This window comes from Saccopteryx leptura, chromosome 10 (genome assembly GCF_036850995.1).
Source record: "Saccopteryx leptura isolate mSacLep1 chromosome 10, mSacLep1_pri_phased_curated, whole genome shotgun sequence".
Taxonomy (NCBI): domain Eukaryota; kingdom Metazoa; phylum Chordata; class Mammalia; order Chiroptera; family Emballonuridae; genus Saccopteryx; species Saccopteryx leptura.
In genome coordinates, this window is record NC_089512.1 from 77,633,590 (window position 1) to 77,649,355 (window position 15,766).

Consider the following 15,766-nt stretch of genomic DNA (forward strand, 5'->3'; position numbering starts at 1 on the left):
CTAATAATCCTGAGGAATCATTAGAGCCATATTAATTTTATACACACACACACACACACACACACACACACACACACAGTATGTGTGTGTGTGTATGTGTGTATATATATTAACACATATATATATGTTATATATATACACACATACACACACACATATATATATATGTGTGAGGTTTTGGGGGGGGGGGTTGTGGGGTTTTTTTAAGTGAGAGTAGGGGAAATAGTGACAGACACCTGCATGAGTCCTGGCTGGGATCCACCCTGCAACCCTGGTCTGGGACCGATGCTTTAATAAACCAAGCTATCCTCAGCACCGGGGCTATGCTGGAACCAATCAAGGGAGGGGGTGAGAAGATGGTAGCTTCTCTTATGTACCCTAACTAGGAACTGAGCCTAGGTCGTCCATAGGCCGGGCCGACACTATCCACTGAGCCAACGCCAGGCCTAGAGAGACATATTATCACCATTCCCACTTATTACAGGGGTAACTTCAGACTAGTGGCAACAAGATCTCCTTCAGCTTTAGTTTCCTTATCCTAAAGTGAGGATATTCATAATTTCCAATTCCAAGGAGAATTAAGCATAAAAGAAGCTCAGGCATGCTAGAGTGCTGTCCAGTACAAGGTTGCAGTCAATCCCGATCACTCCTGATCAATCCCGATCAGGACACATGCAAGAATCAACCAACAAATGCATCAATAAATGGAACAACAAATCAATGTTTCTCTTCCCACCCCCTTCCTCTCTCTCTCTCTCTCTAAAATAAGTAAATTTAAATGTTTTAAAATTTAAGAAACCCTCAGACACAGCACCTAGATTATGGCAAGCACTTGGTGACTGTGGGCTGTTATAACCACTGTTCCCATTTTAGAGATTAAGAAACCAAGGCCTAGGTAACACTGCTGCCAACAGATCAAGAATTTCAACCTGGGCCCTCTGAGGTCCTCGTGTGATTCCCGAGTAACAGGTGTTCCGTACCTGGGACTCAAACCCCGGCACCTCCCACCCCACCCCCACTTTCCACAAGCTGCTGGGTTATTTGTCTAAGGCAGCCCAGTTACGCAGTGACACAACCAAGCCCTTAGCTGGTTCTCAGCCCCCACACTCACTGAAGCCAAACACTTCAGGAAAAGTGGTACATTTTTTTAAAGGAATGGAACTCATTTATGAATAACCACTGCTTTGTAAATAAACCCTTTTGGTAATCCATAACTTGACTCTGAAATATCAATGACATTTCTTCAGTAATTTGGACTACGCTTTTGTATTTGGCAGATTGCTTACGGCTGTGCCCCCTTATCCAAATCATTCCAAACAGATGAGTTGATCTAATTTAAGTACACTCTAGGACTTATGGGGCTTGCAGTGGTATGAAAACTCAATCACCTCTTGGATTCATATAATAACTGGTATAAATAAATTCCTCAAAATACACTCTCTGCAACAGCAATGGACAACCTGCTTCAGTCCTCCTGTTAGAAAACGGGCATCCCAGACCCAAACTAAACCAGCTGTCCTGCTTTCTTACATGGGAGTGTCACAGGTCCATGTAAAACCAGCTGTCCTGCTTTCTTACATGGGAGTGTCACAGGTCCATGTAAAACCAGCTGTCCTGCTTTCTTACATGGGAGTGTCACAGGTCCATGTAAAACCAGCTGTCCTGCTTTCTTACATGGGACTGTCACAGGTCCATGTAAAACCAGCTGTCCTGCTTTCTTACATGGGACTGTCACAGGTCCATGTAAAACCAGCTGTCCTGCTTTCTTACATGGGACTGTCACAGGTCCATGTAAAACCAGCTGTCCTGCTTTCTTACATGGGAGTATCACAGGTCCATGTAAAACCAGCTGTCCTGCTTTCTTACATGGGAGTGTCACAGGTCCATGTAAAACCAGCTGTCCTGCTTTCTTACATGGGAGTGTCACAGGTCCATGTAAAACCAGCTGTCCTGCTTTCTTACATGGGAGTGTCATAGGTCCATGTAAAACCAGCTGTCCTGCTTTCTTACATGGGAGTGTCACAGGTCCGTGTAAAACCAGCTGTCCTGCTTTCTTACATGGGAGTGTCACAGGTCCGTGGACTAGGCCAGTGGTTCTCAAACTTTTTGAAGTCGGGGCACATTTAAAATCATACAAATAATTCTAGGCGCATTATATACAACTTTCTGAGAAATATGTTATAATAATTAAGTCAAATATTAAAGAAAAAATATAAAGTCCAAGCATGCTTTTATGGTAATTAAATAAAATAAATACAAAATTAAATTTATTCCAACATTAGAAAACATTTTTGTTACATTTTTTGTTATGCTTTTTAGAATTCGTAAAAAAGAGGGGTTAAAAAAATAAGAAAACGACAATAAAGTTATCTTTTTATATACAGATACAATCCTAGTAAGATTTAGTAAATTTGGCAGGTCCCAGCATGAATGTGTTAACTTTTTTCATTCTTGTGTTTATGAGAAACATGAGCCTGAAGTGTCCTAGTGATTTCTTCAATGTTTGGGCATATATTTGAAAGGCAAACTCTCATTTCCTCATCAATACATTGAAGAATTCCTCTCTTTTTACTCTTAATTGTGTTGAGTGCAGAAAACCCCACCATACATATCATCTTAACTTTACACCAAACAAAGGATAGAAGAAACTTGCCTCCAGTCTTTCCGGGGAACATGGGGGGTAGTGTAAACAATCCAGCACCACAACTTAACAGCCTTTTGCAACCTAATCAGGCAAGTGAGGTGGAAGTTTGGGCAGACTGTCAGCTTACAGCCCCTTCTCCACACCTCTGTCCCCCAAAAATCTAAACTCCAAAAACCTGGTTGGTTTTTTGGTCCCCAACAGGCAGATATTTCTCTGGAATACCATAGGGCGCACCTGGAAATCTTCTAGGGCACACACTTTGAGAACCACTGGACTATGCTTTCATTTCTTCTTTTTCAGTTGCAAGATTATCAGCAGCCAACTGTGTCACTTCACTGCAACCCAAAAATAGCTAACTCGAGTAGTTTAAAATCACACTTCGTTGTTTGGCCAAAAAGCTGTCATGCTGATTCCAGTTTGAAAAAATTGATTAGAGGGCGGGCCCTCTGCACGGTGCGGTTCTCTCACGTGCTCTGCTAGTCTGAATCCATGACATGGAAATGGACATTAGCATGTCCACTGGTCACACAGTACAAAATTAAAGCAACACGCACATACTACTGTTTACTTCCCATTACTGCCAAAAGATGGAAACCCAGCAATGATGGTGACAGGGAGACCAATTGTCTGGGTTGCCACACAGTCCAGATGCCTTAACAGAGGAATGGGCACTCCCGGGTGCAGGGCTGAGCAGCTCCTCCTAGGAGGGGTAACGCTACACAGAGAGCTTGGAGAGTCACACAGTGCAGATGCCTTAACAGAGGAATGGGCACTCCCGGGTGCAGGGCTGAGCAGCTCCTCCTAGGAGGGGTAACGCTACACAGAGAGCTTGGAGAGTCACACAGTCCAGATGCCTTAACAGAGGAATGGGCACTCCCGGGTGCAGGGCTGAGCAGCTCCTCCTAGGAGGGGTAACGCTACACAGAGAGCTTGGAGAGTCACACAGTGCAGATGCCTTAACAGAGGAATGGGCACTCCAGGGCGCAGGGCTGAGAGCTCCTCCTAGGAGGGGTAACGCTACACAGAGAGCTTGGAGAGTCACACAGTGCAGATGCCTTAACAGAGGAATGGGCACTCCCGGGTGCAGGGCTGAGAGCTCCTCCTAGGAGGGATAACGCTACACAGAGAGCTGGGAGAGTCACACAGTCCAGATGCCTTAACAGAGGAATGGGCACTCCAGGGCGCAGGGCTGAGAGCTCCTCCTAGGACAGATAACGCTACACAGAGAGCTGGGAGAGTCACACAGTGCAGATGCCTTAACAGAGGAATGGGCACTCCCGGGTGCAGGGCTGAGAGCTCCTCCTAGGAGGGGTAACGCTACACAGAGAGCTTGGAGACTCACACAGTGCATTTGAAACCTGTGGAAACTATCTTTCCCATCTTAAGCTTGAAAAGTTGACCGCCTGACCTGTGGTAGTGCAGTAGATTAAGCATCGACCTGGAATGCTGAGGTCTCTGGTTTGAAACCCTGGGCTTGCCTGGTCAAGGCTCATATGGGAGTTGATGCTTCCTGCTCCTCCACCCTTCTCACTCTCTCTCTTCTCTAAAATGAATAAATAAAAACATGTAAAAAAAAAAAAAGTCGACTTCACTGGAGCTTTCTAATTCCTTTAAACCTTAAAACATAGTCATAATTTTACATGGGATGCCCTCAGGCCAGTCCTTATTCCTCCCTGACCACAAGAGCAAAGCCATGTACAAAAAGCATCACTCAGCCCTGGCCGGTTGGCTCAGTGGTAGAGCGTCGGCCTGGCGTGCAGGAGACCCGGGTTCGATTCCCGGCCAGAGCACACAGGAGAAGCGCCCATCTGTTTCTCCACCCCTTCCCCTCTCCTTCCTCTCTGTCTCTCTCTTCCCCTCCCATAGCCAAGGCTCCACTGGAGCAAAGTTTGCCCGGGCGCTGGGGATGGCTCCATGGCCTCTGCCTCAGATGCTAGAATGGCTCTGGTTGCAACAGAGCAATGCCCCAGATGGGCGGAGTATTTCCCCCTGGTGGGCATGCCGGGTGGATCCCGGTTGGGCACATGCGGAGTCTGTCTGACTGCCTCCCTGTTTCCAACTTCAGAAAAATACAAAAAAAAAAAAAAAAAAGGATCACTTGAGGCCCTGGTAGGGTAGCTCAGTAAAGGTTAGAGTATCTTCCTGATAAGTTGAGGTTGATGGCGAGGTCAGGGCACATATAAGAATCTACCATTGGGCCTGACCAGGCGGTGGCACAGTGGATAGAGCATTGGACTGGGACGTGGAAGACCCAGGTTCAACACCCCGAGGTTGCCAGCTTGGGTGCCGACTCATCAAGTTTGAGCAAAAAGCTCACCAGCTTGAGCTCAAGGTCGCTGGCTCGAGCAAGGGGTTACTCGGTCTGCTGAAGGCCTGCAGTCAAGGCACATATGAGAAAGTAATCAATGAACAACTAAGGTGTCGCAACGCACAATGAAAAACTAATGATTGATGCTTCTCATCTCTCCGTTCCTGTCTGTCCGTGTCTATCCCTCTCTTTGACTCTCTCTCTGTCTCTGAAAAAAAAAAAAATGAAAGAAAAAAAACACACACACACAAAAAATAGACTTATAGATACAAAGAACAGACTGACCTCTGTCAGAGGAGATGGGGTTTGGGAGGCTGGGTAAAAACGGTAAAGGGATTAAGAAAATTAAAAAAAAAAAATTTATTAAAAAAATAAAAAGAATCTACCATTGGGCCCTGGCTGGTTGGTTCTGAGGAAGGATGTTGGCCCTGCATGGGGATGTCCAGGGTTCAATTCCTGGTCAATGCACACAGGAGGAGTGACCATCTACTTCTCCACCCCACCCCTTCTCACTTCTCTCCCCCCCCTTCCCCTCCCGCAGCTATGGCTCCGTTGGAGCAAGCTGGCCCTGGGGGCTGAATGGCTCCAAGGCCTCGCTTCAGGCACAGCATCGCCCCATAAGGGGCGTGCCAGGTGAATCCTGGCCAGGATGCATGAGAGACTGTCTCTCTGCCTCCCTGCTTCTCACTTAAGAAAAATAAAAAAATTAAAATTAAAAAAAAAAAATCCACCAGTGACTGCACAAGAGGAACAACAAATCAATGTTTCTTACTCTCTCTCCCTCCCTTTTCTCTCCCTTCCTCTCTGGCTAAAAAAGTCAATTTATTTTTAAAAGCATTATTTGAGTATACATTAAAAACTTTTAAATGCTTTTGTTTTGCAGAGTTGTCCTTTTCATTTTCTTCTTTTCATATACTCCCATTTAAACCTTTTTAGTAATAAAAATGGTTAATTTACTAAGCACAAACTATTTACCATGCACCTGTAACCAACCGGTAACCATTGCACTAAGTCCTTTAACAGGCATTCTCATCCAAGGCTCACCAAGCCGTCAGTTATCAGGATACAATCACTAGGCCATTTCACAGAGAACATAAAAAGAGGCGGCACGGAGAAGCTAAGTAACTTGTCTAAGGCACCAAAGTGAGCAAGGGCAGAGGCAGACTGGCTCCAGAGAACATAGTCTTACATGTACTTTGATGTGTTCTGTACAACTTTCTATAGCTACCTGGTTTTAAAAGAAAAAGTACTGACAAGGTCTAGGCTCCAAAAAAGATTCCTTCTTGCTATATGCTTATAAAACAATACAGTCACCCGTAAACTGGTTGACGAACACCAGAGTTCTTTAATGTGAAAGTTCCCTCCATCCCATCTCCCACCCCCACCCCAAGTACATGGGTAACACCACGCAGTTCAGTTGGGGTTGGGGGGGGCCTTCAAAAAGAGAAACCAGGCCCTGGCCGGTTAGCTCAGTGGTAGAGCGTCCGCCTGGGGTGCGGGAGTCCCAGGTTCGATTCCTGATCAGGGCACATAGGAGAAGCACCCATCTGCTTCTCCACCCCACCCCCTCTCCTTCCTCTCTGTCTCTCTCTTCCCCTCCCGCAGCCGAGGCTCCACTGGAGCAAAGTTGGCCCGGGCTCCGAGGATGGCTCTGTGGCCTCTGCCTCAGGCGCTAGAATGGCCCTGGTTGCAGCAGAGCAATGCCCCAGATGGGCAGAGCATCGCCCCCTGGTGGGCGTGCCGGGTGGATCCCGATCGGGCGCATGCAGGAGTCTGTCTGACTGCCTCCCTGTTTCCAACTTCAGAAAAATACACACACACACACAAACACACACAAAAGAGAAACCAGGACCATATGGAACCTAGTCAGCAGGCCCTAAAATAATTTTGTATGGTTTTTAAAAATGGTTTTACCAAGTACCGTCATCATAAAAACTTCCAGCCTGTGTAGTACTGGCAAGTCATCTCACATAGATTTATTTTTGTCAGTCAAAACCCCAAACAATTTGCTATAAATAAATGGTGATAGGTAAAATGACATCTCCAATTACAGGTGTCCCTACAGGAGGAGACAATAGCACACAGAGCCCTCTAGCTACTTCAAATAACCTTGCAGTCGTCACTGCAAACCTTACAATCCTGTACATTAATAGGGGTAAACTACAGATTTGTTATATATTTCAATCATCAGAGACTTTTCTGAAAATGAAAGTCACTTACATCACTACTAGATCTTGTTTATTATTGATTTTTAGAGAGAGAAACATTGATTTGTTGTTCCACTTATTCATGCCGTCATTGGTTGATTCTTTTTTTTTTTATTTATTTTTATTTTTATTTATTCATTTTAGAGAAGAGAGAGAGAGAGAGAAAGAAAGGGGGGAGGAGCAGGAAGCATCAACTCCCATATATGCCTTGACCGGGCAGGCCCAGGGTTTTGAACCGGCAACCTCAGCATTCCAGGTCGACGCTTTATCCACTGTGCCACCACAGGTCAGGCGATTGGTTGATTCTTGTATGTTCCCTAACCAGGATCAAACCCACATCCTCCCCATGTCTGGATGACTCTCTCACCATAATACCTGGCCAGGACCCAGACCTATTTTTCAAATGCGATAATTTTGTGGTGTTGTAAATTTGAGACAAAGAGGAATTGTAGGGAAAAGCGAGGGGAAATAAGTTTTGTTGTTGTTGTTGTTGTTGTGGGTATGTGTGTGTGTGACAGAGAGAGAGAGATAGAGGGAGAGACAGAGAGGGACAGACAAACAGGAAGGGAGAGAGATGAGAAGCATCAATTCTTTGTTGCAGCACCTTAGTTGTTCATTGATTGCTTTCTCATATGTGGCTTGACGGGGGGGGGGGGGGGGGGGGGGTGGCGCTATCGCAAAGCAAGTTAGTTACCTCTTGCTCAAGCCAGGGACCTTGGGCTTCAAGCCAGCAACCTCTGGGCTCAAGTCAACGACCATGGGGTCATGTCTATGATCCCATGCTCAAGCCAGATGAGCCCGCACTCAAGCCAGCGGCCCTGGTGTTTCAAACCTGGGTCCTCTGCGTCCCAGTCCAAAGCTCTATCCACTGCGCCACCACCTGGTCAGGCCAGGCCAAGGGTTTTTGAAACACATTTTCTGAAATTTGGGGGGGGGGGGGGTTATAACTCCACAATATCCAAAAAAAGTTCAAATTAGATACTTCTTATAGAGATATGCATTTGATCTTGTTTAATACACAGAATACCGCCATCATTCTTTGCAAGCTGGTCAGTCCCATTCTTTGCAAGCTGGTCAGTCCCATTTCTCAGACAGGGAGACTGTGACATCAAATATTTTCATCATTCGCAAATATTTACTGAAGGCTTGTGTGCCCAGGAAACCTCATTCTGGAACAAATTCAGTGACTGCTGCCGAATTCCACAAGCTCTCAGCACCTGACAGGGGCAGGCTCCTCCAGAACATCTCTCTTTCCTGAGGCTCTCCTCAGTAGCTACCAGGCTTCGGGGACGAACTGAAAGTGAATCTGGGCACACTTCCTTGGCTTCCTTTACATTGTTAAGACATGCAGGCCTTTTATTCTTTACACAGATACGGTCAAAAATGAAGTTTCAGTGGTTACAACCTGTCATCTGACAGTGGTCAACCTGTAACCAAGGCATAGGAGGACTTATCTGGGGGGACATCAAGCACTATTGAGATAATTTTAGGTACTCTGAATTTCTCCCAAAAGCTCTGATTTAAGAAATATAAGCAAATGAAAGATGTGTCCCCAGGATGAAAGTGTTAATCAATTTTTTTAAGCTTGCAATTCATAATGCACACCCACATTGCATGCTTTTTTTGTGTGTGTATTTTTCTGAAGTTGGAAACGGGGACGCAGTCAGACAGACTCCCGCATGAGCCCGATCGGGATCCACCCGGCACACCCACCAGGGGGCGATGGTCTGCCCATCTGGGGCATTGCTCTGCTGCAATCAGAGCCATTCTAGCACCTGAGGCAGAGGCCAAGGAACCATCCTCAGCGCCCAGGCAAACTTTTGCTCCAATGGAGCCTTGGCTGCGGGAGGAGAAGAGAGAGACAGAGAGGAAGGAGAGGGGGAGGGGTGGGGAAGCAGATGGGGGCTTCTCTTGTGTGCTCTGACTAGAAATCAAACCCAGGACTCCTGCACACCAGGCGGACGCTCTACCACTGAGCCAGCCGGCCAGGGCCATACATCGCATGTTCTTAAGTGAGCCATTTCAACCTTTTTCATCTCATGGTGCACATAAAACTAATTACTAAAATCCTACAGCACACCAAAAAATGTATTTTTTGTCAATCTGACAAGAAAAATAGGTTATTTTTTATTTATTCACACCAGACGGCTATTATTGTGTTGGCTGTTGTCATTTTTTATTTGATAATCTAAGGGAAAAGGGATTACTGCCCCTGACTAAATAGTCAGCTATTGCCTGTTTTAAAATTGCTCGCACACTGGTTGAAAACCATTGTTCTACATCAAATGAAAATTCATATTTAAAAAAAAAAACGTTCATCACAGATGGAAAGAGGTTAATAAAGCAACAAAGGATCAGCAACACTTAATTTGCTTTCTTCAGGTAGGTAAGGCTAACCTAAGCATCCAGACTGTCCTTCTGAACACACAGTTTCCAATAAAACGGGAGAGGAGGAGGGAGAGGGCCCTTAGTAACAATGGCTCCAGGGCACCAGAAATGAACTTGAATGGCAAGAAAGTTCATTCCAATTGGTGCACAGACAGGTAACTGATTATACTACATTAACTTGGGAGTTTTTCAGAATAGAAGGCTTTTTTTGTTTTAGAAGGGGTTTTTTTGTTTTGCTTTATGAAATCATCAGCATTCCCTGTACCACTTCATATAAATAACAATGTAACCTTTTATTTAATGAAAACAGTTTTATAATTAAGGGGAGATGCTCAGAGCTTCATTATTGGCTAGTTCCTTTTCTCATTTTAGCCCTTTCCTATAATCCTTCTTCCTCCAGCAACAGCAACTTCCTCTAATTCCAAAAATTCCTGTTATGGGTTAATGTGCTAATTTCACCAACTCTGTAATGTGAACACTATTTAGAAGGTAACATCAAGATAGTATTTAATAACTGTGTCAGAAGAACCAGTTTAAACATGGCTAAGGCTGGCCAGTGTATGGACTCCCCCGTTCCCTCCCAGTCAGGGCACACAAGAGAAAGGACCATCTGCTTCTCCATTCCACCCTTCTCTCCCTCTTCCCCTCCTGCAGCGATTGGTTCCAGTATGGACCCAGTCACTGAGGATAGCTCTGTTGATTGGAGCATCAGCCCCAGACTGGGGTTACTGGGTGGATCTCGATTGGAGTACTTGTAGGAGTCTGTCTCACTATCTCCCTTCCTCTCACTTAAAAAAATAAATAAATAATTAAGAAAAAAAGAAAGGATAAAGATTCTTTATTTTCAAACAAGACACTTTAAGGGAAAAAGAAAGGAAGGCTGCATGATTTCTTTCCCCATTCCTTAGAGTAAGATAACTGACTTACAAATATTACTTTCACACTTTTCCAAGAAGGCCATAAAGGATGTCCATCAGGACTAAAGCATGTATATGCAAATAAACGGAACAGCTTAGAGCAGCGGTTCTCAACCTGTGGGTCGTGACTCACAGGTTGAGAACCGCTGGCTTAGAGGAAGAAGCACTGGACATCAGTCATGGGTCCTCGGATTCTTACACCTACAAAAGTACACTCAAGGGTTTATCCACCCGAAGTGTTTCCAGTGTCAGCCTCCTGGGTGTAATCTAATGAGGGTACAAAACATATGAGAGTCAAACAGAAGGGTTTCACTCTGAGGACAGAAAGAAATGAATAAAAAATATTTTTAACTTTCTGCTAAAGAGCTCAAGAATATAAAATACATAAAATATTAATCCTCTTGGACCTGGCTGGTTGGCTCAACGGTAGAGCATGGGCCCAGCATGTGGAAGTCCCCAGTTCGATTACCAGCCAGGACACACAAGGGAAGTGCCCATCTGCTTTTCCGCCCTTCCCCTTCTCCTTTCTCTCTGTCTCTCTCTTCTCCTCCCGCAGCGGATGGCCCAGGCGCTGAGGATGGCTCCATGGCCTCCGCCTCAGGGGCTAGAATGGCTCTGACTGCAGCAGAGCAATGCCCCAGATAGGCAGAGCATCACTCCCTGGTGGGCATGCCGGGTGGATCCCGGTAGGGCGCATGTAGGAGTCTGTCTGCCTCCCGCTTCTCACTTTGGAAAAATATTAAAAAAATAACAAAAATAAAAAATATTAACCCTCTCAAGTAATGTAGCTTATATAATAATGTTGGAGGCATTTACATTCTCAGTGATTAGCAATATATACAAATGCTTGAAATGAATTGGACGTAAGATGTGCTTTTAAAATCAGGAGGGCCTGACAGGTGGCACAGTGGTAGAGCATCAACCTAGGACACTGAGACCCCAAGGTTGCCAGCTTAAGCGCAGGATCATTGATATGACCCCATGGTCACTAGCTTGGACCCAAAAGTCACTAACTTGAAGCCCAGGGACACTGGCTCTAGCAAGGGGTCACTGGCTCGGCTTGAGCCAAGCACCTATGAGAAGCAATAAATGAGCCACTGAAGTGATGCAACTGACACTTATCATCTCTCTCCCTTCCCAGCTGTCTCTCTCGTGCGGTAAAAAAATAAATAAATAAATAAATTTAAAAAAATAATAATAATAAAATGAGGTGTTGGGGAGGTACGGGGGTATTAAAGAGGAAAAGACTGAGCTGGTTACTGTAGCTGGGTGGGGACTCCACAGGGGTTCATTACGTTTTCCTATTTTCATAAGAGTATTTTTAAAGAGATTATGAAAAAACACTATTTATGTATGCACTGTATTATGTTTGACACTTCTGCTCTGTAAAGCGGAAGTATCACTTGAAACACTAACAGCAGCGCGGGTCCCACACCTGCCATACTTTTGTTGAAAAACCAAACGCCACTATTTCAGATTTGCTGGGACAAAACCATACCACTGTTTCCAAAACCCTCCCAAATTACAGTTCCCCAGTGTCCTGAACAGTAGCTCAGAATCCAAACCCAACTGAAAAGTTGGTGCAATTCTGACAAACAAAATAACTAACAAGGGATTTTGATTAAAACCTAAGAAAGATCCTAATCCAATACCAGAAGCATTTTTATCCCTCATGTCAAGCAGATAAGCGCCTCCAAGCTTATGGAAAGGAAGGGGATGGGAAGGGGTCCCAGACCCAAGTTAAGCCCCACACCACCACCGCCCCACCCTGGGGCTGACAGCGGACCAGGTGCAACATTGTGGAGCTGAAGCCACCCGCCCCGCCGAGACCCGGAAGACCCCACAGCCTGAGACCCGGCCGCGAGCGCTCCATCTCAGCTCCCACTGCGGCCCCACCGCGTGGAGGTGGCCGAGCCCCACCAGTGGAGGTGGCAGGAGCTTGACGAGTGACTCCGGGGCGCCCCCTGAGGTCCAGCGGCGTCACCGCACCTTAGGAAAACGGAAAGCCAGCGTCACCGAAGGCTCTGACATTTTAACTTTGCCGGGTTCCCAGCGCGGCTGCACCCTCTCCCGCAGCACCTTTACAGACCACATCCCCTTTTCCTCCCGACTCACACCACTGCTGTCTCTTCCCGACTTCCCTGGCTCCGGGGCCAAGCGATAGGCTATTTTACCTCGCAACGTGGGCACGGAAAGAAAATGTGAAGATGAACATTGTCCAAGCCCCACGAAGGCGGCCTCCCTAGCGAGCAGTCCCATTTTAGATTTCAAGCTTCCTCAAACCAGGGAGGAAAAAATCACGGCCGGCCCACTGTGACTGCATGTCGGGAGTAAGAAGCCAGAGTGGAATTAGAAATCCTCCTATTTCGCAAGGCTGCTTTCCTGTTGTCTCCCACTGTCCCCAGTAAAGTGTGACCCGTACAAAGCTCAACCCCAGGGCGCACCTGAGCTCACTCCGGCGGCAAGTCCCTGGCAAAGAGAAAAGTCTAGAAAGAGCAGATGACCAACATCAATACTGAGCAGTAGTCCTTTAAGGAGAGAGCACTGTAAGGGGAAATGTCCACAGCGCCCCCAGCCCCATGGTTACAAGGCTCTGGTGGGCAAAACCTAGGCCTCGGGGTCAGTGTGGACACACGTCCTCCCTTAGTATTGAGCTGGGTTTCCAGGCTGTGGCAGAAGCTCAGTGCGGTTCCAGGGGCCGAAGAATAGGCAGAGAGAAAGAGGGACCGAAGAAAGGACGATGCTTTGCCTCTCTCTACCCCTCATGGCAGTCCCCGTGCATGCGAAGGGGACACTCGCTACCGGTCCCCGAGCGGGTCCCGAGGGCAGCAAAAGCGCCCGCGCCCTCCTCTAGAGCGCACGACGGAGCTGAGGGACTCGCTGCATCAAAACCGAGCGCTCAGGCCGCCTGGGGAGCAAGCGGCTGTGACCAGGAAGAGCAAAAAACGTCGGGGTACGTTTTCCCTTTTTTTTTTTTTTTTTTTCTTTCAGAAAATCTCCATCTCCGGGTATCCAGGAGCTGGTGGATGAGAAGGCAGAAAAATGGGTAATTCTCTATCCTTAGGAGAACGAAGGACGAAAAGTGAATCGCCCCCTTCTTCCCACACCTTCCCCAGCTAGGGCAGAGGATGTGGCCTCCACCCCCGGGAAAGGGGCTGGGCAGATTCAAGGGAGCTCGGGGATGCAGCCCGGAGGACCTGCGTGATGGTAGAGGAAGGCGTCTAGCCTCTGCCCTTCTCCAGGATAGAAAGGAAGGGGTAGGAGGTCTGCTGGTGGAGGGCTGGAAGTGGACGATCGCCAAACAGCACACCGCTACGTGCTGTTACTTATTGTCGCCATCAATAGCCAACACTTTCCCTGTCTTAACCCGGCCAGAAAGGAGTGGGTCTGGGTCCGCCAACCGCGAACAGCCTGCAAAAGGGCAAAGATGAAGGTAGGCAGGCGCGAGCGAGAGGGAAATAATCCGCCCGGCGCGAACAGCAGTCCAATCGCCGACGCAACCCCCGCGCCCAGACCTGAGCAGCCCCGCCAAGCAGAGTTTCGGGGTAAAGGGGCTGGGCGGGTCGGGGCTCGGGAGGCTGAGATCTCCTTAGACTGCCTGCTCCCTGCCCTCCCACCGTGCCCAGGCCCCCGCGGCCGGGAAGGCAACCTCGCGCCAGCACCGAAATGCAGCCCGCGCTCCAGCGCCGAATGGGGGTCACCCTGGCCCCCGAAACCAGAATGCAGACCGTTCCCAACATCCCCAATCCTCCACGGTCAGCTTCCAGCTTCCGTCTCCCGAGACCCAGCCTCTCCAAAGAGTCGGGAAGAAGCAAAGCAAGTCCCCCTTCTGATTCTGAGTTCCATTAAAACCTGCCTGAGCAAGGGGCGCACACTGGGCCCCTCAAACCCACAGAGGAATTCTCCGGTGGTCCCAACTCTACCTCAACAGCCTCAGAGCGCTGGCTCTCCCAAACGGCTGCAAGTCGGCAAAGCGAGTCCCTTTTTCTCCCGACTCTGGCTCCGCAGGCCTCCCGAACCCGAGCAAGAGCAGACCCCTGCGGCCCCTGCTCCCCTCCCCGGTCAACCCCTTCTTCAACCCTCCACAACCACCAGCCTCCCTAAACGCCGTTAAAGCCAGCGGAGTGATTCCCCTTTCCTCCCCGGGCGCCCGGACCCCCTCTACCCTCTCCAGGGTTCCCGGGCCGTGCTCCGGAGCTCCGTGCCCCGGCCACAACTCCGCATCCCCCGCGCGCCTGCCAGGGCCGCGCGTCCCCTCGGCGTCCAGCACTCACCCGGGAAACACACGACATAATGGAGCACAGAACTGGTGACTTTCAGGAACAAAATCCACCAACACGGTTCCAGTAACCTCCGCATGTCCGAAAACGCACATCGAAAAAAGGAAAGCAGGGGGGGGGGGGGGTAAACTTGTTGAATAAGTTCCTGCCTCCGTGTGAGCCTACGCTAAACCCGGGCTCTTCCCCTGATCGCCCGTTCAACGGGCCCTCCGCGCTCAGCGGTCCGAGTCTCCCCGGAATCAGGAAGCCAAGTGTCCTCCGGAAAACCTCAAAAAGTGACCAGGAACGTGGAGCCACGCTGGGGACGATCCTCGGTGGAGAAGGGTTGCTTTCCGTTCAAAAGGGAGCGAGCCGAGCAAGCCAAGGCGGAGAGTCGGCGGGCGGCGGCGCTGCCCGGGCCCGGGGCAGGCAAGGACCACAAGCGGCGGCGGCGGCGGCGGCGAGCAGCCGAGGATCCCCAACTTGAGTCGGCAGCGCAGCGCAGCCCAAGAGCCGACGGCGGCAGCGGCGGCGGCAGGGCGCGTCTCCGGGTTTCAGGCAGGCAGCTCCTTCCAGGGCCCCGGGAAGGAAGGAGGCATGTTTGCGAGCAGGGGAGGGGAGAGGCGAGGGGAGCGAAGAGACCCCCCAAAATAGAAACGGCAAGAGGAAAACACAAAGGATCTCAGAAGGACGCTGGGGCTAGGGCGCCTTCAGTCCATGCTCCTGAAAGTTGTGGCTCCTGCGCAGGCTGCGGAGGAACAGGGAGCGCGGGGCTGGAAACTGGCCATGCCTCCATACAGGAAGTAACATGTGAGCATGGATCCTGGCAGAGACTTTAAAGCCGGCGAGCGAGCGAACGAGCGAGCAGGGGGCGCGCGGCGGTGACGGGGGCGCGCAGCCAGGACGGCGGGCGCGCGCTCTCCACGTTCTTAAAGCAGCCACGCTCTGCTATCCCCTCGGAATGGTCCCACAGCCCAGTTTTCCTCCGGCGCTGATCCGCGGACTGCGGACACGCCTAGGGCAGTGTCGGGGCAAAGGGAGGC

General features: G+C 48.9%; 1 protein-coding gene and 1 non-coding gene across 6 annotated transcripts in view; one reads left to right on the plus strand and one right to left on the minus strand.

Annotated features, from left to right (window-relative positions):
* Positions 1–15,526, minus strand: part of PTPRG (protein tyrosine phosphatase receptor type G) — a 908,944-nt gene extending 893,418 nt beyond the window's left edge. For 2 of the 5 annotated variants that reach the window (XM_066351768.1, XM_066351765.1), the window contains exons 1-2: positions 14,739–15,525; positions 12,385–12,453 (exon numbers count right to left, since the gene is read on the minus strand). In XM_066351768.1, the coding sequence (XP_066207865.1) occupies positions 12,385–12,453; positions 14,739–14,823 (154 nt within the window). In that variant the 5' untranslated portion in view covers positions 14,824–15,525. Of the gene's footprint in view, positions 1–12,384; positions 12,454–14,738 lie in introns of all 5 variants that reach the window. The other 3 variants (XM_066351766.1, XM_066351767.1, XM_066351769.1) reach the window with 3 other exon arrangements.
* Positions 6,406–6,481, plus strand: TRNAP-GGG (transfer RNA proline (anticodon GGG)). Its single transcript has one exon. It is a non-coding gene; the product is annotated as a tRNA-Pro (tRNA).
* Positions 15,527–15,766: the final 240 nt, after the last annotated feature.